The 15,698-nt window shown below is 27.7% G+C and overlaps 1 protein-coding gene across 1 annotated transcript in view; it reads left to right on the top strand.

The window, feature by feature from the left end:
* The window catches only part of LOC111690808 (limbic system-associated membrane protein), a 388,549-nt gene that overhangs the window by 364,877 nt on the left and 7,974 nt on the right, over positions 1–15,698 (top strand). The window contains exons 2-4 of the mRNA XM_046953363.1: positions 14,311–14,538; positions 15,086–15,196; positions 15,322–15,459. Coding sequence (XP_046809319.1) covers positions 14,311–14,538; positions 15,086–15,196; positions 15,322–15,459 — 477 coding nt within the window. The remainder of the gene's footprint in view (positions 1–14,310; positions 14,539–15,085; positions 15,197–15,321; positions 15,460–15,698) is intronic.

Raw genomic sequence — 15,698 nt, 5'->3', positions numbered from 1 at the left:
ATATAATTGACCCTACCGCCCATACAAGGTCTTATTCATAAATTACCTTAACGCTTTGACACAATTAAGTTTCTAGCGAGCAAAAATCACTTTAGCAGCTTTTCACAAAATTGCTTAAATGCTCATTGCTGACTTAAAAATACAAAGAAAGCGATGAAATAAACCTACTCCCGATATAAGGTCCCCTTTTGCAAAAGATTATAAAAGGTTGCCCTCCGGAAACATTTTATTTATTAAAATATAAGTTTATCTTATTTCAAAAAACAAGTATTGCGATGAAAATTGGCATAACAAAACAAAATCTATGTACAAAATTTTATGAGTATCGCTTCATAATTGGCGCATATAATGTCCTATTCAGAAAATTACTCATACACAGATAAAACTGAAAATAAGTTTCAATTATCAAAATAATTGTATCAAGCAAGTTTTGCATCTCTAACCAAAATGATGATATCAATTACCAAATTTGTAAAAAAAAAAAAATATATTATTTCAAATTAACAAATTAATCGGAACAATTAATATCAATAATTGAGACAAGCTCTAACATTGATTAATTCAATAATTGTATAAATTAAATGTTTAATAAATACAAAATTGATTTTTTTATTAATTTATTAATCAAATGAATTAAGCAATCAAATTATTAATCGATTACAAACAACGTTAGAGGAATACTCGACCTTTAACAATGCATTCAGCATTTACAAAAAATATCACTTGAATATTATATGCGTAAAATTTTATTGACTATTTAAGAATTATAAATATTCCTAGCACAAAATTTGAAAATAAATTATTAAAAAAAATTAAATTGAAAAGTAGGCCTTCTAATTAAAAAATTAATTGAATCAATAAAAAATTTAATCAAAACTGTACATGTAGGTTTTAAACAACGAGATAATTAAGACAAATAAAAATTTGTTTAAATAAAAATTAAAGAAAGAAAAAAAACATATTAATTGAAAATAAACAACCGATAATTTTTTCTGTGTACGCTTTAACGGTTTAAAAATTGAACAAAAATATTTTGTTAATTTAAAAGGCTTTGGGCCATAACTAACTTAAGTCATATTCCAAATATCACTCTGATGTTTACAGAGGCATACGGCATACGATTTGGTGATGGGTATATAAGATTCGGCATTGCTCAATATAACACTCTTACTTGTTTATTTCTCTAAAGTAACTTATTTTTATATTTATGAAAGAAAACAGGAAGTCTTTACTACAATACAACACCATATTTCATTGTTTTTACTTTACGCACTCTATGAAAAACCTGCACAATAAGGTGGTCCCGTAATAAAGATGTCCGATGTTTGAAATTAGTTTCAACAAAAAGGAAAAAGTGATCAAATTTAGCTGTAATCATGTACGAAATTATAATTTGAAATGACGATCCGTATGATTTTCAGATTGCGGATCTAAATAGAGTTATTTTCTAAAGTGGAATTTTATGCAATAATACGAAACATTTCTATAACAAGAAATAGAGTTTTTTCCTATTGCTAATTTGACAATATTTAGCCTATGTCGATTATTCAGAAGCGAATATGCCCTAAGCTACGACAATATGGGGTTGATGATGTATAATTGTAAATTCTAGAATTTCCCCTTTGAGTTTTTAATATTGCTATAACCAGTTCATACACACTATCTTACATACGCCAAACATAATGTATTTTATGAATAAATAAACAAGTATGAATGTGCAGTTGGGCATGACCGACCATATAATATCCTACACCAGTGAGTATGTTAAAAGTGCGGATTATTTTTTATCGAAAAGCTACCGTCACGAGATAGTCAAATTTAAAATAATTTTTGATGTTACGAATATCAGCACAAACGTATAATACCCTTCCAGTGAGTGTAGCAAAGAGTCCCATGAATGAACTAGTAAATATGAATGTACATAAATACAATGAATTCAGTTGTTATTGTTATGATCATTGTTGGTGTTTTTCATTCTTATTTATGTTGTTTTGTTCATAGTAATGTTAAACTAGGTCATAATGGAATGAGTTAAAACACTATTCATTTGAAAGGGTTTCTTAGAAAAAAAAAAAAACCTACACAACTCTCGTATTTTTAAACCACTTTGAGTAAAATATAATTTAATTTGAAACTTTATTCGGTTTTGGCCATAATGACATCTGCATATAAAATATTTTGTTTCGTAATTATAACTGGACATTTTATATTAATTAATTTTAATTATTTATATTTGCAAATTGAGACATATTCATTTACTATAAAACCATAATTGTGACAGTAATTTTGATTTGCATATTTTAGAAATTGTTGAAATGATTTTATGTGACAAAAATTAGTTGGAAAAATTAAATAAATAGTAAATTTATACTATACAAGTTATCAATAATAACGTTCATTTGTTAATGAAATTATTCTAACACAAAATTTTGTTTTGACGTGATTTTAAAGAAATTAAATTAGTATTGAGAACATACAAATATTTATTATTTTAAATCCTTGTATAATTTTTATTTATTATTTTCTGGCATATTTCAAAGATAAGTGAATTATTTGTTTATAAACCGAAACATGCAAATGTATTCTTTTTATGGTACATCGTATGAAAACAATATATAAATTATGGCATTGAGTTTATCCTTTTACAATAGATTTTTTGCCTTAAGTAAGTATTTTAACTAATATTTTTATTACCAGCTACTTTTATATTAATGATTGATAAGATATTTGTGAAAATAAGGATTCTCAAGTTTTTTAAGAGAAAACACCAAGATTTAAATAGCTTTCATCTGCTACAAATGCAAAGTTTATAAAGCATTTCAAACACCATTTTCTTTTATATTTTTTTACTTATACCCTACACCACTTTAGTGGGGAGTCGATTTAGCTATGTCCGTCCGTCTGGCCGGCTGGCCATGTAAACCTTGTGTGCAAGGTACAGGTCGCAATTTTCAAGAGTTTCTATTATTTTTTAACTGAAATATTTTTTCTGGCCTACTTTTCTATTTTTGTTTTTTTATTTTTAATTTTTTTTAATTTTTGTGCTAGGAATATTTATAATTCTTAAATAGTCAATAAAATTTTAGGCATAAAATATGCAAGTTTCTTGTCAATACACTTTATATGTTCAATTCCTTTAACGTTGTGTGTAATCGATTAATAATTTTATTGTTTTAACCACCTTCTTAATTAATTTTTAAAAAATTCTCTACCAAGCAGTTTAATTCATTTGATTAATAATTTGATAAAAAAATCAATTTTATTTTTATTAAATATATAATTTATACAATGAATGAATTAATTAATGTTGAATATTCTATCAATTATAAACATTAATTGTTCCGATTAATTCGTTATTTGAAAAAAAAAAAAAAAAAACTTTTTTTTTTTACAAATTTGGTAATTGATATTATCATTTTGGATATATGTGTAAAACTTACTTGATAGAATTATTTTGATAATTGAAACTTATTTTCAGTTTTTTCTATGTTACACAATTTCCACAAGAAGATGGTAAATTTTTATAAACAATTTAGTAATAAACGTTAATGAGTTTTTTTATAAGTTTCCGTACGAAACTTTTTTTAAAAACTAACTTATTTATTAGTTAGTTATTAACATGCTAAGAATTCAATTATCTACAAATTAAATTTTATTAGTTTGCGGCGCTTTACAAAATAATCCAAAATAACAATCTTATTTTATTTTATATCCTTAAAAACCATCACGCATCACAAAAAAGTAATTTTCAATTTTCATTTTTGTGCATTTCAAATTCAAATTAATTTGCCTTACGTATATTTGTGTTACTGTCAATATTAATGGGTTTATTGCTTAAAAGTGCTTCACTTTACAAAATCATCTTTAAAGAACTTCAATTTAAAACATATCGTTGAAAACTTTTTTAATTTTAAAAACAATTTCAAAAAAAAAAATTCTATTATTTTGCTGAAATAAACCTTTTAACAATAATAAAATATTTGACATAAAGTTTTATTGTCTCGTTCATTTACTTCGTTAATTTTATGAGGGTCGTTTTCTCTGGCAAAATTATTATCTCATTACTATTCATAAACCTTTAAATAATTCGCCATAAATCGTATAAATTAGTAAATCGTGTTAGGATATGCTTTGATGGTGTTTATATAATATTCGGCATTGTTGAATATAATACTCTTAGGTACTTGTTATATCCTACACCACTGTAGTGGGGAGGGTTTGTGCTGAAGTTTGTAACACCCGAAAATATTGGTCCTAGACCCACCTTAAAGAATACCAATCGCCTCAGAATCACTTTATGAGTCGATTTGGCTGTGTCCGTCTGTCTGTGTGTCCATGTAAATCTTTTGCACACGTAACAGGTTGCAATTTTCAAGATGATTTGATGAAATTTGGCATATATTCTGTTTTTAGTTCAAGAACGAACGCTATTGAAAATGGTTAAAATCGGTTCATTATTTCTCTTAGTCCCCATACAACCGTACCCCCCAATCGGGCCTGTAGGCTGATAATTACGTTAAATGTCTTATAATGTCAACAAAAATCAGCAAAAATTTGTTTTATAAAACAATAAAAGACAATAATAATTTTTGTTGTTATCGGGCCTGAATTGACCCTAGCTCCCATACAAACTCCCCTTCAGAATATGACTTGAAGGTCAAAATTAACTTATAATTACTAATAAAACTATTAAAATTTACATAAATGACTTTTAAGTAGACGTAAATTTATCTACCAAAATTTATAAGAATAGACCCATATTAACCTCTTCTCCCTTATGAGCCCTCTTGTAGAAAATCTCTTTTTCTGTCAACAATAAGTAAAATTATTCTACAATAAAACAAATTAAATGCTTTATTTTTTAAAAAATAATCCACAATTTTATTATACTGACTAGTGTAGGGTATCATATGGTCGGCAATGTCCGACTTTAAATTCATACTTGTTTTAAATTGATTTTATTGATTAAAGTTTTCATACCTTAAGAGCGTAGTAGAATGGCAAAGTGGAAAAGTTTCTATTATTAATTTTCAAGAACAAAAAGAAAAAATTCCAATAAACAAAATGTAAAATGTTTGCAAAAAACAAAAAAAAGTAAATGTAGCTTCTGGCACTTGAAACTTATGTAAGAGATTTTTATCTAAAATAAAATATACTTATTGTAAAAGTATTAAGTTTGCATTAAGTTTTAACAGAACATTGTGTAGTAAGTAATATATTGTATGTAATTTTTTTTATCAAATATATATTTTTAGTTATTATTTTTTTATTTTATAATCATTAAAATGCATTTTGTTTTAAACTAAGATCCTGAAAGCAGTTCATAGAAATTGGTATTTCATATTAAATAAGTAAGAGTGTTGTATTCAGCTGTGCTGAATCTCATTTAACCACCATGAAACCATATGACTTAAAATGAATGCTCCTCTATAAACATCAATGTGATATTTCTAATTGAAGAAGATCTTATATGAGAGATAGGATTAATAATTGACCGTTTTTCATTACATTTTTTACACCAATTTAGGTTCATACAAGACATCTTTATATCGAATATCACTTTTCGATACTTTCGCATGAAATATTAGGAAGATTTACGTTCCTATTAAGTTTCTTATATAAAATTTCATAACTGATCGTTAAAGTAATTTTCTTATGGACCGATCCTCAACACATTTGGTAGAGAGATTTTAACTCGTATAAAAAATATGTGTGTCGAATTTTATCGCTACACTCGTACTTTTGAAACAGGTATGCCCATTAAAGCTGTTTTTCGGGGGACCACTTGTATGGGGGCTATCCGAGAACGTAAACCGATATTGCTCATTTTCAATACCAAACAAACCTTAGAGAATATATCGTGCTATCAACTGACAGACAGACGGACGGACGGACAGACGTATAGACTGACAGACGTACCGATGTGTTACAAACGGAATGACAACCTTATTTGATGGTGGGTATAAAAATTTAATTCGCTAAATCATTTTATATGATGATCATCGATGGTACCTGAAATAATGAGAGCACTGATACTCTTATCCAATCCTTAAACCGGTTTATATTGACGAGAGCTCCGTAAATGGATCAAATACTTGATAAGGATGAATAAGATGCAAGATGTACTATATAACTTGTAGTAAAAGGCTATTTCGCTGTAAAACACAAGCTGGCATTTTATTCCCTTTTTTACGGATAACCACGATTAATAGCCTTCAAAGAACTTAAACCAAGAAATGACATAGATCTATCTGCTTCACAAGATAGATAAAAAGGTGTAACTCTAGACTGTAAATTAAAAAGAAAACACAACATAGAAGATATGTTAGAGACAGAGATAAGTGTAACACTTGAGCATAAATAATAAAAACACATCATAAAAAAAGTATTAAGAAAGCACATCGATACTAGACTCTTTGTAGAAAAACCGTAGGCATGAAATTCGGCCTTTAACTAACTTTGAAGTATTAGCTTTTTAACAATTTCTACAAATAGTCCTGTTTTTGACTAAACGTCTAATATGAAAATTATATATGCTGCGGTTAACAGCAGGCTCTGTAAACATTGCTAAATATTACGCTCATTGAAGCATATAAAATATGAGGTGGCACTTATATTCGACTGGCTGATAACTTTAGGGGAACTAGTCAAAACGATTATATGATACATCATCAATGTATACTCAACATATTGAAGAATATATACAATCATTGGAGTTACTCGATCGTATACCAGACACAGAAAATGGACAAACTTATAAACACTGATCCCAAACAGAATGTAGAATGTCTAAATGGACAATTTTTTTGCCATTGTCATAATATCGTCGAAAATCCAAATATCATGGAAGTGATATTATTTCGGATATAATAACTCTTAAGAACATCTTAGATATTTCGTCATAGATACTGAGTTTCTGAACAGTGAATATACTATAAGGTTTTTGTTTTAGAAACAAACATTTTCCATTAAAGGAGCGCATAACAGTCCCGATAGTGGCAACCTAAGTAATAACGTTAAATGATTTCAGATTTTAATATATTTCATTCAAAGCTCATTTATAGTTATGTGTGTACTTTATTTTTATTATCAGCTGAACTTTTATAAAAACAAAAAAAAAAACTAGCATACCCTGGGTGCTTCGCTACCCTAAAGTAAATTATATACATTATGGAAAATTTAAATTGATTAAACATTTTTTAATGTTTCAGTTCAATATCACGTGATTATATTCGCATTCAGTAAGAAGAATGTATTTTTAGTTTCATTCATTAGCTTCCACATTATAGAAAATTTCGAAAGTACTATTTGAAAAAAAAGTACTATAAAATACCTTTAATAAATTATCATTTAATCAAAAATTGTATGTTTCTGTGTTCAATATTATATACAATTCAAAAAATATAATTTTAATGAATAAAAAAGACCCAAAAGTCCCTTTCAGTAGATTCTTCATTAAGGTCCCTACAATTTAAATTTTATTTTCAATATCTATATTCAATATCGTAAAAATATCAAAAAGTACCATAAAAAAAAAACGAAAAAGTACAAAAATCTCTCTCAATAAATTCCCATTTAATAAGGGCCGTGTGTTCCATTATAAAGAATCTAATAGGTTACATTTGAAGAATAGAAAAGTGCCAAATACTTAGTTTCCACATACAGAATATTATTTAGTCAAGGTCATGTATGTTAAAATTAATGTTCCTAAGTTGAATATTTTAGAAAATTTGAAAAAGAGATAAAAAGTACATAAAAGTTCTCTCTTAAAGAATTTTATTCAATGAGAACCATGTATGTTTAATAATCATGTAATATATCACAGATAAAACTCAAACAATTCAAATCTGAATTCATTTGTTCCAGAAAAATTGTGATTTTAAAAAAGTACCAAAGAATTTACTCGAATTTTGTTTTATATGAGCCTTAGTACTCGAATTCCAAAATAATAATATACCAACAGCTTATTTTATGTACGTAAATAAACTACTTTTTAAAATTTAAAAAAAAATTGGCTCAAATTAAATTTCCCGTTTTTTCCCTTTTTGGTACTTTTTTCCCCAGTAAAATGCAAAAATTTTATTACAATAAATATTACAGAGCTAGTCCTTAATTAATTAGGAATAATTCAATAAACCGAAAAAAAGTTTTCTTAATGTGCTAAAAAAAGTACCATAAATACAATTTTCTCTCTTTTACACCCAAAAAGGTTTGAATTTTAAAAAAGTACGAAACAGGTGTCTCATAATTTTGGGAGATGTTATTGAAATGTTTATAAAAATTGAATTATGTTAATTATTTCAAAAGTTATAAAGGTCCAAAAAAGGTATCATTGTTACACATTTTTACCCCTTAAAAGTACGAATTTCAAAAAAGTACCAGACACCCATCTGCTAATTTTAAGAGTAGATAGAGGTGCATTTAAAATTTTTCTTGTATCACTTATATTGTATAAGATAATTAAGAAAACCTGTTTTACCCGTTTTTTCCCTTTTTACCCTTCTTAGTGGATCTACATAACCAAAAACACATCTACTGTCAAAATTTCATGATTCTAGGATCAGCCGTCTGGGCTTTGCGTTGATGAAATCAGTCAGTCAGTAACGCTACTCTTTTATATATATATTATATATATATATATATATATATATATATATATATAATAATATATATATATATATATATATATATATATATATATATATATATATATATATATATATATATTATTATATATATTATATATATATATATATATATTATATATATATATATATTATATATATATATATATATATATATAGATAAGGAATAAAAAAGTATTTGTATGTAATATTCTCTATGTACGTATATGTTATTTTGGCGAAAATAATAAAAATTGTTTTAAAAATTAATGACTGCTGCATGTACAACAATTCTGAACTGTGATATACATTTGCACCCTCATGGTCAGACAATTTAAAGAAAAAAATTACAATAGTATCTATTGTAGAATGTAGTTGAAAATTTGTTTAAACATTTCTGGTTAAAAATAATAAAATTTTATTTTATAACCACAAATGTGAAACAAAACAGTGAATACATAGTCAGCACAACATCAGCAGCAGGTGCACTTAATGATGATACGCAAGTACTTTTATATGTATATGTATAAATATCATACTTACATCAAAACAATTACATGTAAAGAGTGTGACAATGTTGATGTGATAATAAAGTTTATAACAAAACTTTTTTCTTTCTGTCAGACATTTTGTAGCACCCTTTACATGCGTATGTACGTAGAAGTGAAATAATAGTTAAAAACACTGAATTGTATAATCATTTTTATGACAAACTAGAATTAATACTTACAGTTGTTCAATATTACAGTGATGATATTTTTTACTATATGTGTCAATAAATGTATTTTTTTTTGTAGCCAGCTAAACACAATTTTTAACGCTGGAAGAAATGTTTAGGCCAATAAAATGTATGCTTAATGCTTCAGTTTAGTTTTGTATATTTTTTCGTATTCTTTCGATTTTATATGTTCAGTATTTAAACTTGTTGGGCAAATAAATCAATATCTAACAAGTTTTATAAATTGTCTTGAAAAACCCTTAAGGCCACAAACATATGGTTGATATGTGTCTCTGGTGATTAATTTGTAGAAAACTTTTGTTTGCTTAACAAAAACTTTTGCCCAGAATGTCATGTGAGTGAGAAAATGTTTAAATACATATGTATTTGAATATATTGAGTCAAATTATACACATGAATGGATTACCAGCAGTTCGACGGGACAGTCCCGAACTGACCACTTAACTTACCACTTATGGTGGCCCCTAGCCACCTGACTACCCAGGTGACCAACCATTTCAAAAAGGGCTTATCCTACGAGGATGTCAATCGTCACTCTACAGCCTACAAAGAAAAAGTAAAGAGACGATTGCCTCCGCTCTCGCTTACAAAGGGGACACTAAAGTGATGACTGTCTTCATTCTCGTTTACAAAGATTTTATTTGTGACGAAAGAACAATTTCAAGTGTCTACTCTTTAGAATACTATGGGACAATAATGTGACGATTGACCCGAAAGATATAAATTTGAGTCAACCAGATGGTGCCATATTAGTAGAACGTCTTTCTCCAAAAGATGGGTAAAATAACGACTTTCGGAAGTACAAAAAAAAACTACCTTTAAGAGTATAATCTCTTGGTTACTTGAAGACAGAAAAGAGACGACTGTCTCCGCTTCCGCTTACAAAGTGGACACTAAAGTGACAACTGTCTTCATTCTCGATTACAAAGGGTACATTCGTGACGAATTACCCAAAACATACGAATTACGATCATCCAGGTGGTTAACTATTAGTGGATATTACTGTCTTTTTCTTATGCATTAACTCTTTGTCGAACTGCTGGGTTACAATTAAATAATTTAAAATAATTTACTTACTCACAAAACAAATTGATGCTCGTTATACATTTGACGGGATCCTATATTGAGAGTTTAGGTTCATATTGGCTAAATTACCAAGAAAACTATTAAGATTAACAAAATTTAAAAAAAAAAATTGAATCAAAATAATATTTTATAAAAATCCCTATAAAGCAACAATATATAAAAAAATCGATTATATTCTTAATGTATGAATATAAAATTTTTAAATTCATATACACTCGAGTGACTACGACTAAGTGAATAAGTTTTTGTTGTTATTCAACTGCCATTTAAGTAAAAGGCTAAAATTGTATAATTTTATTTGAATGCATTTTTGAAATTGCTAAACCTATTAGTATCTTTATCAGCTTAGAGTATTTTGGGAAGAGAAAAATGTCTAAACTCTTCCATTACAGCAACATAATAAAAAAACTATGAAATAAATGGAAATCTCTTAGCAAACAGCTTAACTTTCAAATCCTCTTTAAAGTCGTAAAATCGAAAAAAGGAAAAAAAATCATAGAAAAATACTTTAAACATGGTCAATGGAAAAAAAGACAGCAGCATAGTACTATAAGTAGAGTTACTTACCTAGGTACTAACTTTTTGGAAAGCACTTGAGAAAACGCTTAAAAAAAAAAAACTTTATAAAAATTCAAAAATTGCTGATAACAATAGTTCCACCTGAGTGTTTTACCTAAAAACTTACGCAACCTTTTGTGTTGTAGTATAGTGTGTGTTCTTAGTTTTATGTTATTTTTTGGTTATTTTACTTCTTCATAAAACTGGCATAAAACAAAAAATAAAACTGATAAAAAATTTTCTTTAAGTTTTGAAAAAACATTAAATAGTTCTGTAAAAATTATGAAATTAAAATTGATGGAATAAAGTAAGAGTGTATAAGATAATATGATTGTAGATAAGACCGCATAAAAATGGATTTTGGGAATTGAGTTCAGTATTCATGATTAATATAATCGGCAATATTTAAATATTCTTATCGTATTAAAGATTTTTGTAAGTTTCCGCCATATGGTTCAATGTTTTTAGGTTCAATATAATGGAAAATTTAAAAAGTTTACTTAGAATCGAATGACACCTTTTCGCTAAATTATATTCAAACGGGAAGCTTATAGTTCTAATTTCAATATTTTTAAATCTGAATATTAAGTGTGTGTTTGTTTCTACCATTGAGCGTTAAGTTTGTATGTGTTGAAAACTATAAGCAATCTAGCACTATTGGGTATGGTACCTAGATGAACTGATATTCGAATATATATGAAATCCATCAGAATAAATGGACATGAAACATTGAAGATGTAATATGGTTAGGTACCACATCCGTTAATTAATTTATTTTTATTATTGGAAATTGAAATTGTAAGCGTTAAAACATATTGTAGAAATACGACTTGTATTTACACAGTCAAAGTTACAAGATATTTAAGTCGATGAATAGTAAATTAAATTATTTTTATATAGCTTTCGTAGTTGTACTATGATCCGCTTATCTGTTGTTAGGCCTAATCGAATTGGGTTTTGTAAATAGTTTCGAAAATAAAAAAGGGATCAATTCAAAATATAACAAAGACCATGAATACGTCAACCAATAACAAAAAACCTTTATTTTAGGGCATGTGATTTGGTGATATTTTTCACAAGCTCACATGTATCATGAAAATCAAAAAAATTCATTTTCAAGGTCAAAATCGCAAAAACCTCCTAAAAAAGTATATTATATATGTACTTTCTAGTGATTCTCTAAATTAGGCGTATACTTAATATTTGTAATATCAATTAATAATTAACACGTATACGTGCGGATGTCGTTAAAGCATTAAAAAATTAAGATGAAGTGTGTTCATAATTTTTGTTCTCTACTTGATTAGCACATTTGAAACTGCCGTCTATAGGGTTTTAAATTTATGACAACACCCAAATATGGTATACTTTAGAGCAGCAACGACACAAGTTAACATAGTCCTATTTTCGGGATTAGTACGTTAAAGAATACTAGAATTAGTGAAAATTATTTAATTTTTTTAAATATGTTTAATTGATGAATGATCTCATTAAGATGTATTGCAATACGGGATGCTTCCAATACTTTGAGTCTGCGGGACTATTAAACGTATCCTCGGCCTTTCCTAGGATAGATTTTATATGCGGACGAATCAGAGCACTACATAAAATGGTACTACGGGTGGCCTATTGCTTTGGAATCCACGTAGTGGCTGTTGTTATTTAACCCAAGGAAAGGGATTAAAAGATTGATACACGGTAAAATATACATTTTCCGAGATAATTTTCGGTACAAACCACACTGCAAGATTGCGGATTAATAAAATGTTGGATTATAGCTGATAATGCAAAGATTAAGTGATTTGGTTGGAGAAACAACAGAGGCATCTAAGAAGTGTAGTTGGGCGGATTTCAAAAGTCCAGGAGGGTACAGTCCAAGTCCAGCATTTATTATAGCATCAATAGGGTGTTTTTCCCTGATGCTGGGTCCGCCACCTCTATCTGTACTAATAGTAGATTACTCAAATGCTTAATCGTCGGTTAATCGATTAATTTTTGACAATTAATCGTTAGAATAAATGAAAATTATTAAATTTCATATAACGAATAAACCGTATAATTTCTATCAATTAACCGAAAACTCACTATTTAGCAGTAAAATTACTATGTATTTTCTACAAAATTTAATATTTTTGTAAAAAAATTTCTTCTTTTCTTAATTTCTTAATCAATTTTCTATAAAAAAAGACAATTTATTTGATAATTTTTGAAAAGAAATCATGCAAATAATTAAGTATATTGGGAACATTGTTGTGTTCTTAAGTATTTCTAACAAGTTTTCAGCAACAGATATAGATGAAGTAGTGTTCAATGGTACGTAATAATTCTAGAACTCGTTGAAAATCTTATAAACAGTAATGTCTTTATATAGAAATGCATTTCACATAAACAGGAATAATTTCTAGTATTTGATAAACAACTAAACAAAGAATTGAAGTGAAAGAAGTGAAAATAATATTTTAGTTTATAAATCATCGAAAAAGAATTGGAAATCTTAAAGAAAATTTGTCACAAAAAAGTAGTTAAAAGTTTTTGAGTCGAAAATGAAACCTTTTTAAATTTAATTTCTTTTTCGTCTTTTCTCTAAGTGAGACAGGTAAATAATATAGATAGAATGTACAGATTCCCAGCTTTCATTTGATACCAATATTAGCATTATAAAATACATATAACTATTTGAAATATTCGTTTGTAGTTCTTTAAACTTTGAAATCCTATTATAAGGACATCAAAATCGGAGTACGCAATTCTATAAGTGGAATCTATTTTCGTGTGCGAATAATTTTTTCATAATTGTTACATCTAATTTCCTTTTATTCGAATAACCTAATAATTTTTAATTATCCGATTATTAACCGGCTAACGTAAAACTACAAATAATGATTTGTCAAATAAACAGAATAAGACAAAAGCCCGAACAATTGAATACCCTAATAGGGAACATTTTATGTTTTTTAAAAGAACATATGATCGTTCCAAATTTTGCAATCATGAACCAAATCTTTTCTAAATTATGACTTAATATGATAAATAGAAAAGTGTTTTAAATATAAAATTAAGATGAAAAGAGTCACCCTAATACATATGTGGTGCAACTTTAATAGGTATATATACAAATATAAAGAAAGTGTCATTTACAGCTTATTTTAAGTAACAATATAAATTTAATCTTTGCCCTTTTGTTTAGTACTACTCTTGCCATCATGTTCAACTAATTACCTTTATGTCATTTTCTCTTTTTCTCATTTTTCTCTTCCATTTACATGCTTTTCCTGTTGATATTTCACTGCTGCTGGTTTATAGGTTTTGTCTATGGCAATCATCACACAACTGATACCGATGCTGGGGGCGATGTCGATGGCCTAACGCTGATACCCTCTGAACCAACAATGGTACGTTATACAAACGAATCGTTGATTATGTTGTGTCGCAGTCCAACACCGGAAGTAAAACTACACTGGAAGTCGCCAAAAGGTCAAATAATCGAAGAGCATAAAGGACGTATACACATTGAACCGAGTTCAAAACCAGGTGGGTACAATGAACTTATATTGTTTTTTTTTCCAACTGACATTTTACAAATGTATAGTGTGAATGTATTTATGTGTGTAGTTTTGTCTTTAATATAGGTACACAAGTAGTTTTTCGGCGTGTGGGTGAGATTCTGATAATAGAATGTTAGTATTTGTGTATTAACAGTGTAATAAAATGCCACAGGCGGATATTTTTAATGCGTATTTAATGGTATTGTTAACACGTTGTAAAACATGCTGTTTTACTCCACTAAATAATGGTTATTTTTTTGTTTTTCTTCCATAAAACATTTGTTACAGTACGGTCAGTGAAGTAAACAATAAAGAACCTTATAAAGCCTTTAGTTACGATAAGGATACTGACCTTAATACACAATTTTTGAATTTTAGTGTTGTTTAGTAAAAAAATATAATTTTTTCAGAATTAAGATTTAGCTTTAATACTTAACAAAAATTACTAGAAGTGTATTACAAGTTCGAACTAATGGCAGTTTTATTATTTCATACTTCACATACGATATTTTAACAATATCATTTCATTGCAGAAGAATTAAAATTGGTTTTCATGCACATTTCATTGGCCGATAAGGGCAATTGGATCTGTGAAGATACTACAGGTGGTAAAGCGGAAAAAATCTTTGAACTCATAGTTTTTCGTAAGTATTTGTTTTACAGACAACAATAGCAAAGCTAATTGATGTATGTTTTAAAAATAAATAGAACGAGATGAAGTAAAAAATTGTAATTTATTATTTCTATTGTTTTCTTTGCTTGCTTATAGAAAAAATTACCTTTACTGAAAATACCACCATTTTAACGGTGAAAGAAGGACAAAATGCCACAATACTATGCGAAGTTAAGGGCGAACCACAACCAAATATAACATGGCATTTCAATGGTCTACCAATTGCGGTTGATGGTGAGTATTATACAGTCAGTATTTAAAAGAGTTAAAACACAGGAACTTTTCTAAAGGATAAGTTTTCGAGATATCTTTTCGTCAAATTCGAGGTATTATAACAGCGCCAAAACACGAAAGAAAATTCCAAAAAAAAACAAGTATGAATGTATAGTCGGGCGAAGCCGACCATATGATACCCTACACCAGTCAGTATGTATGTTAAAAATGGGGATTATTTAAAAAAATAAAGCATTTGG

This window comes from Lucilia cuprina, chromosome 2 (genome assembly GCF_022045245.1).
Source record: "Lucilia cuprina isolate Lc7/37 chromosome 2, ASM2204524v1, whole genome shotgun sequence".
In the NCBI taxonomy this organism is placed as follows: domain Eukaryota; kingdom Metazoa; phylum Arthropoda; class Insecta; order Diptera; family Calliphoridae; genus Lucilia; species Lucilia cuprina.
Note: the sequence above shows the minus strand (reverse complement) of the source record. Positions and strands in the feature narration are given on the sequence as shown.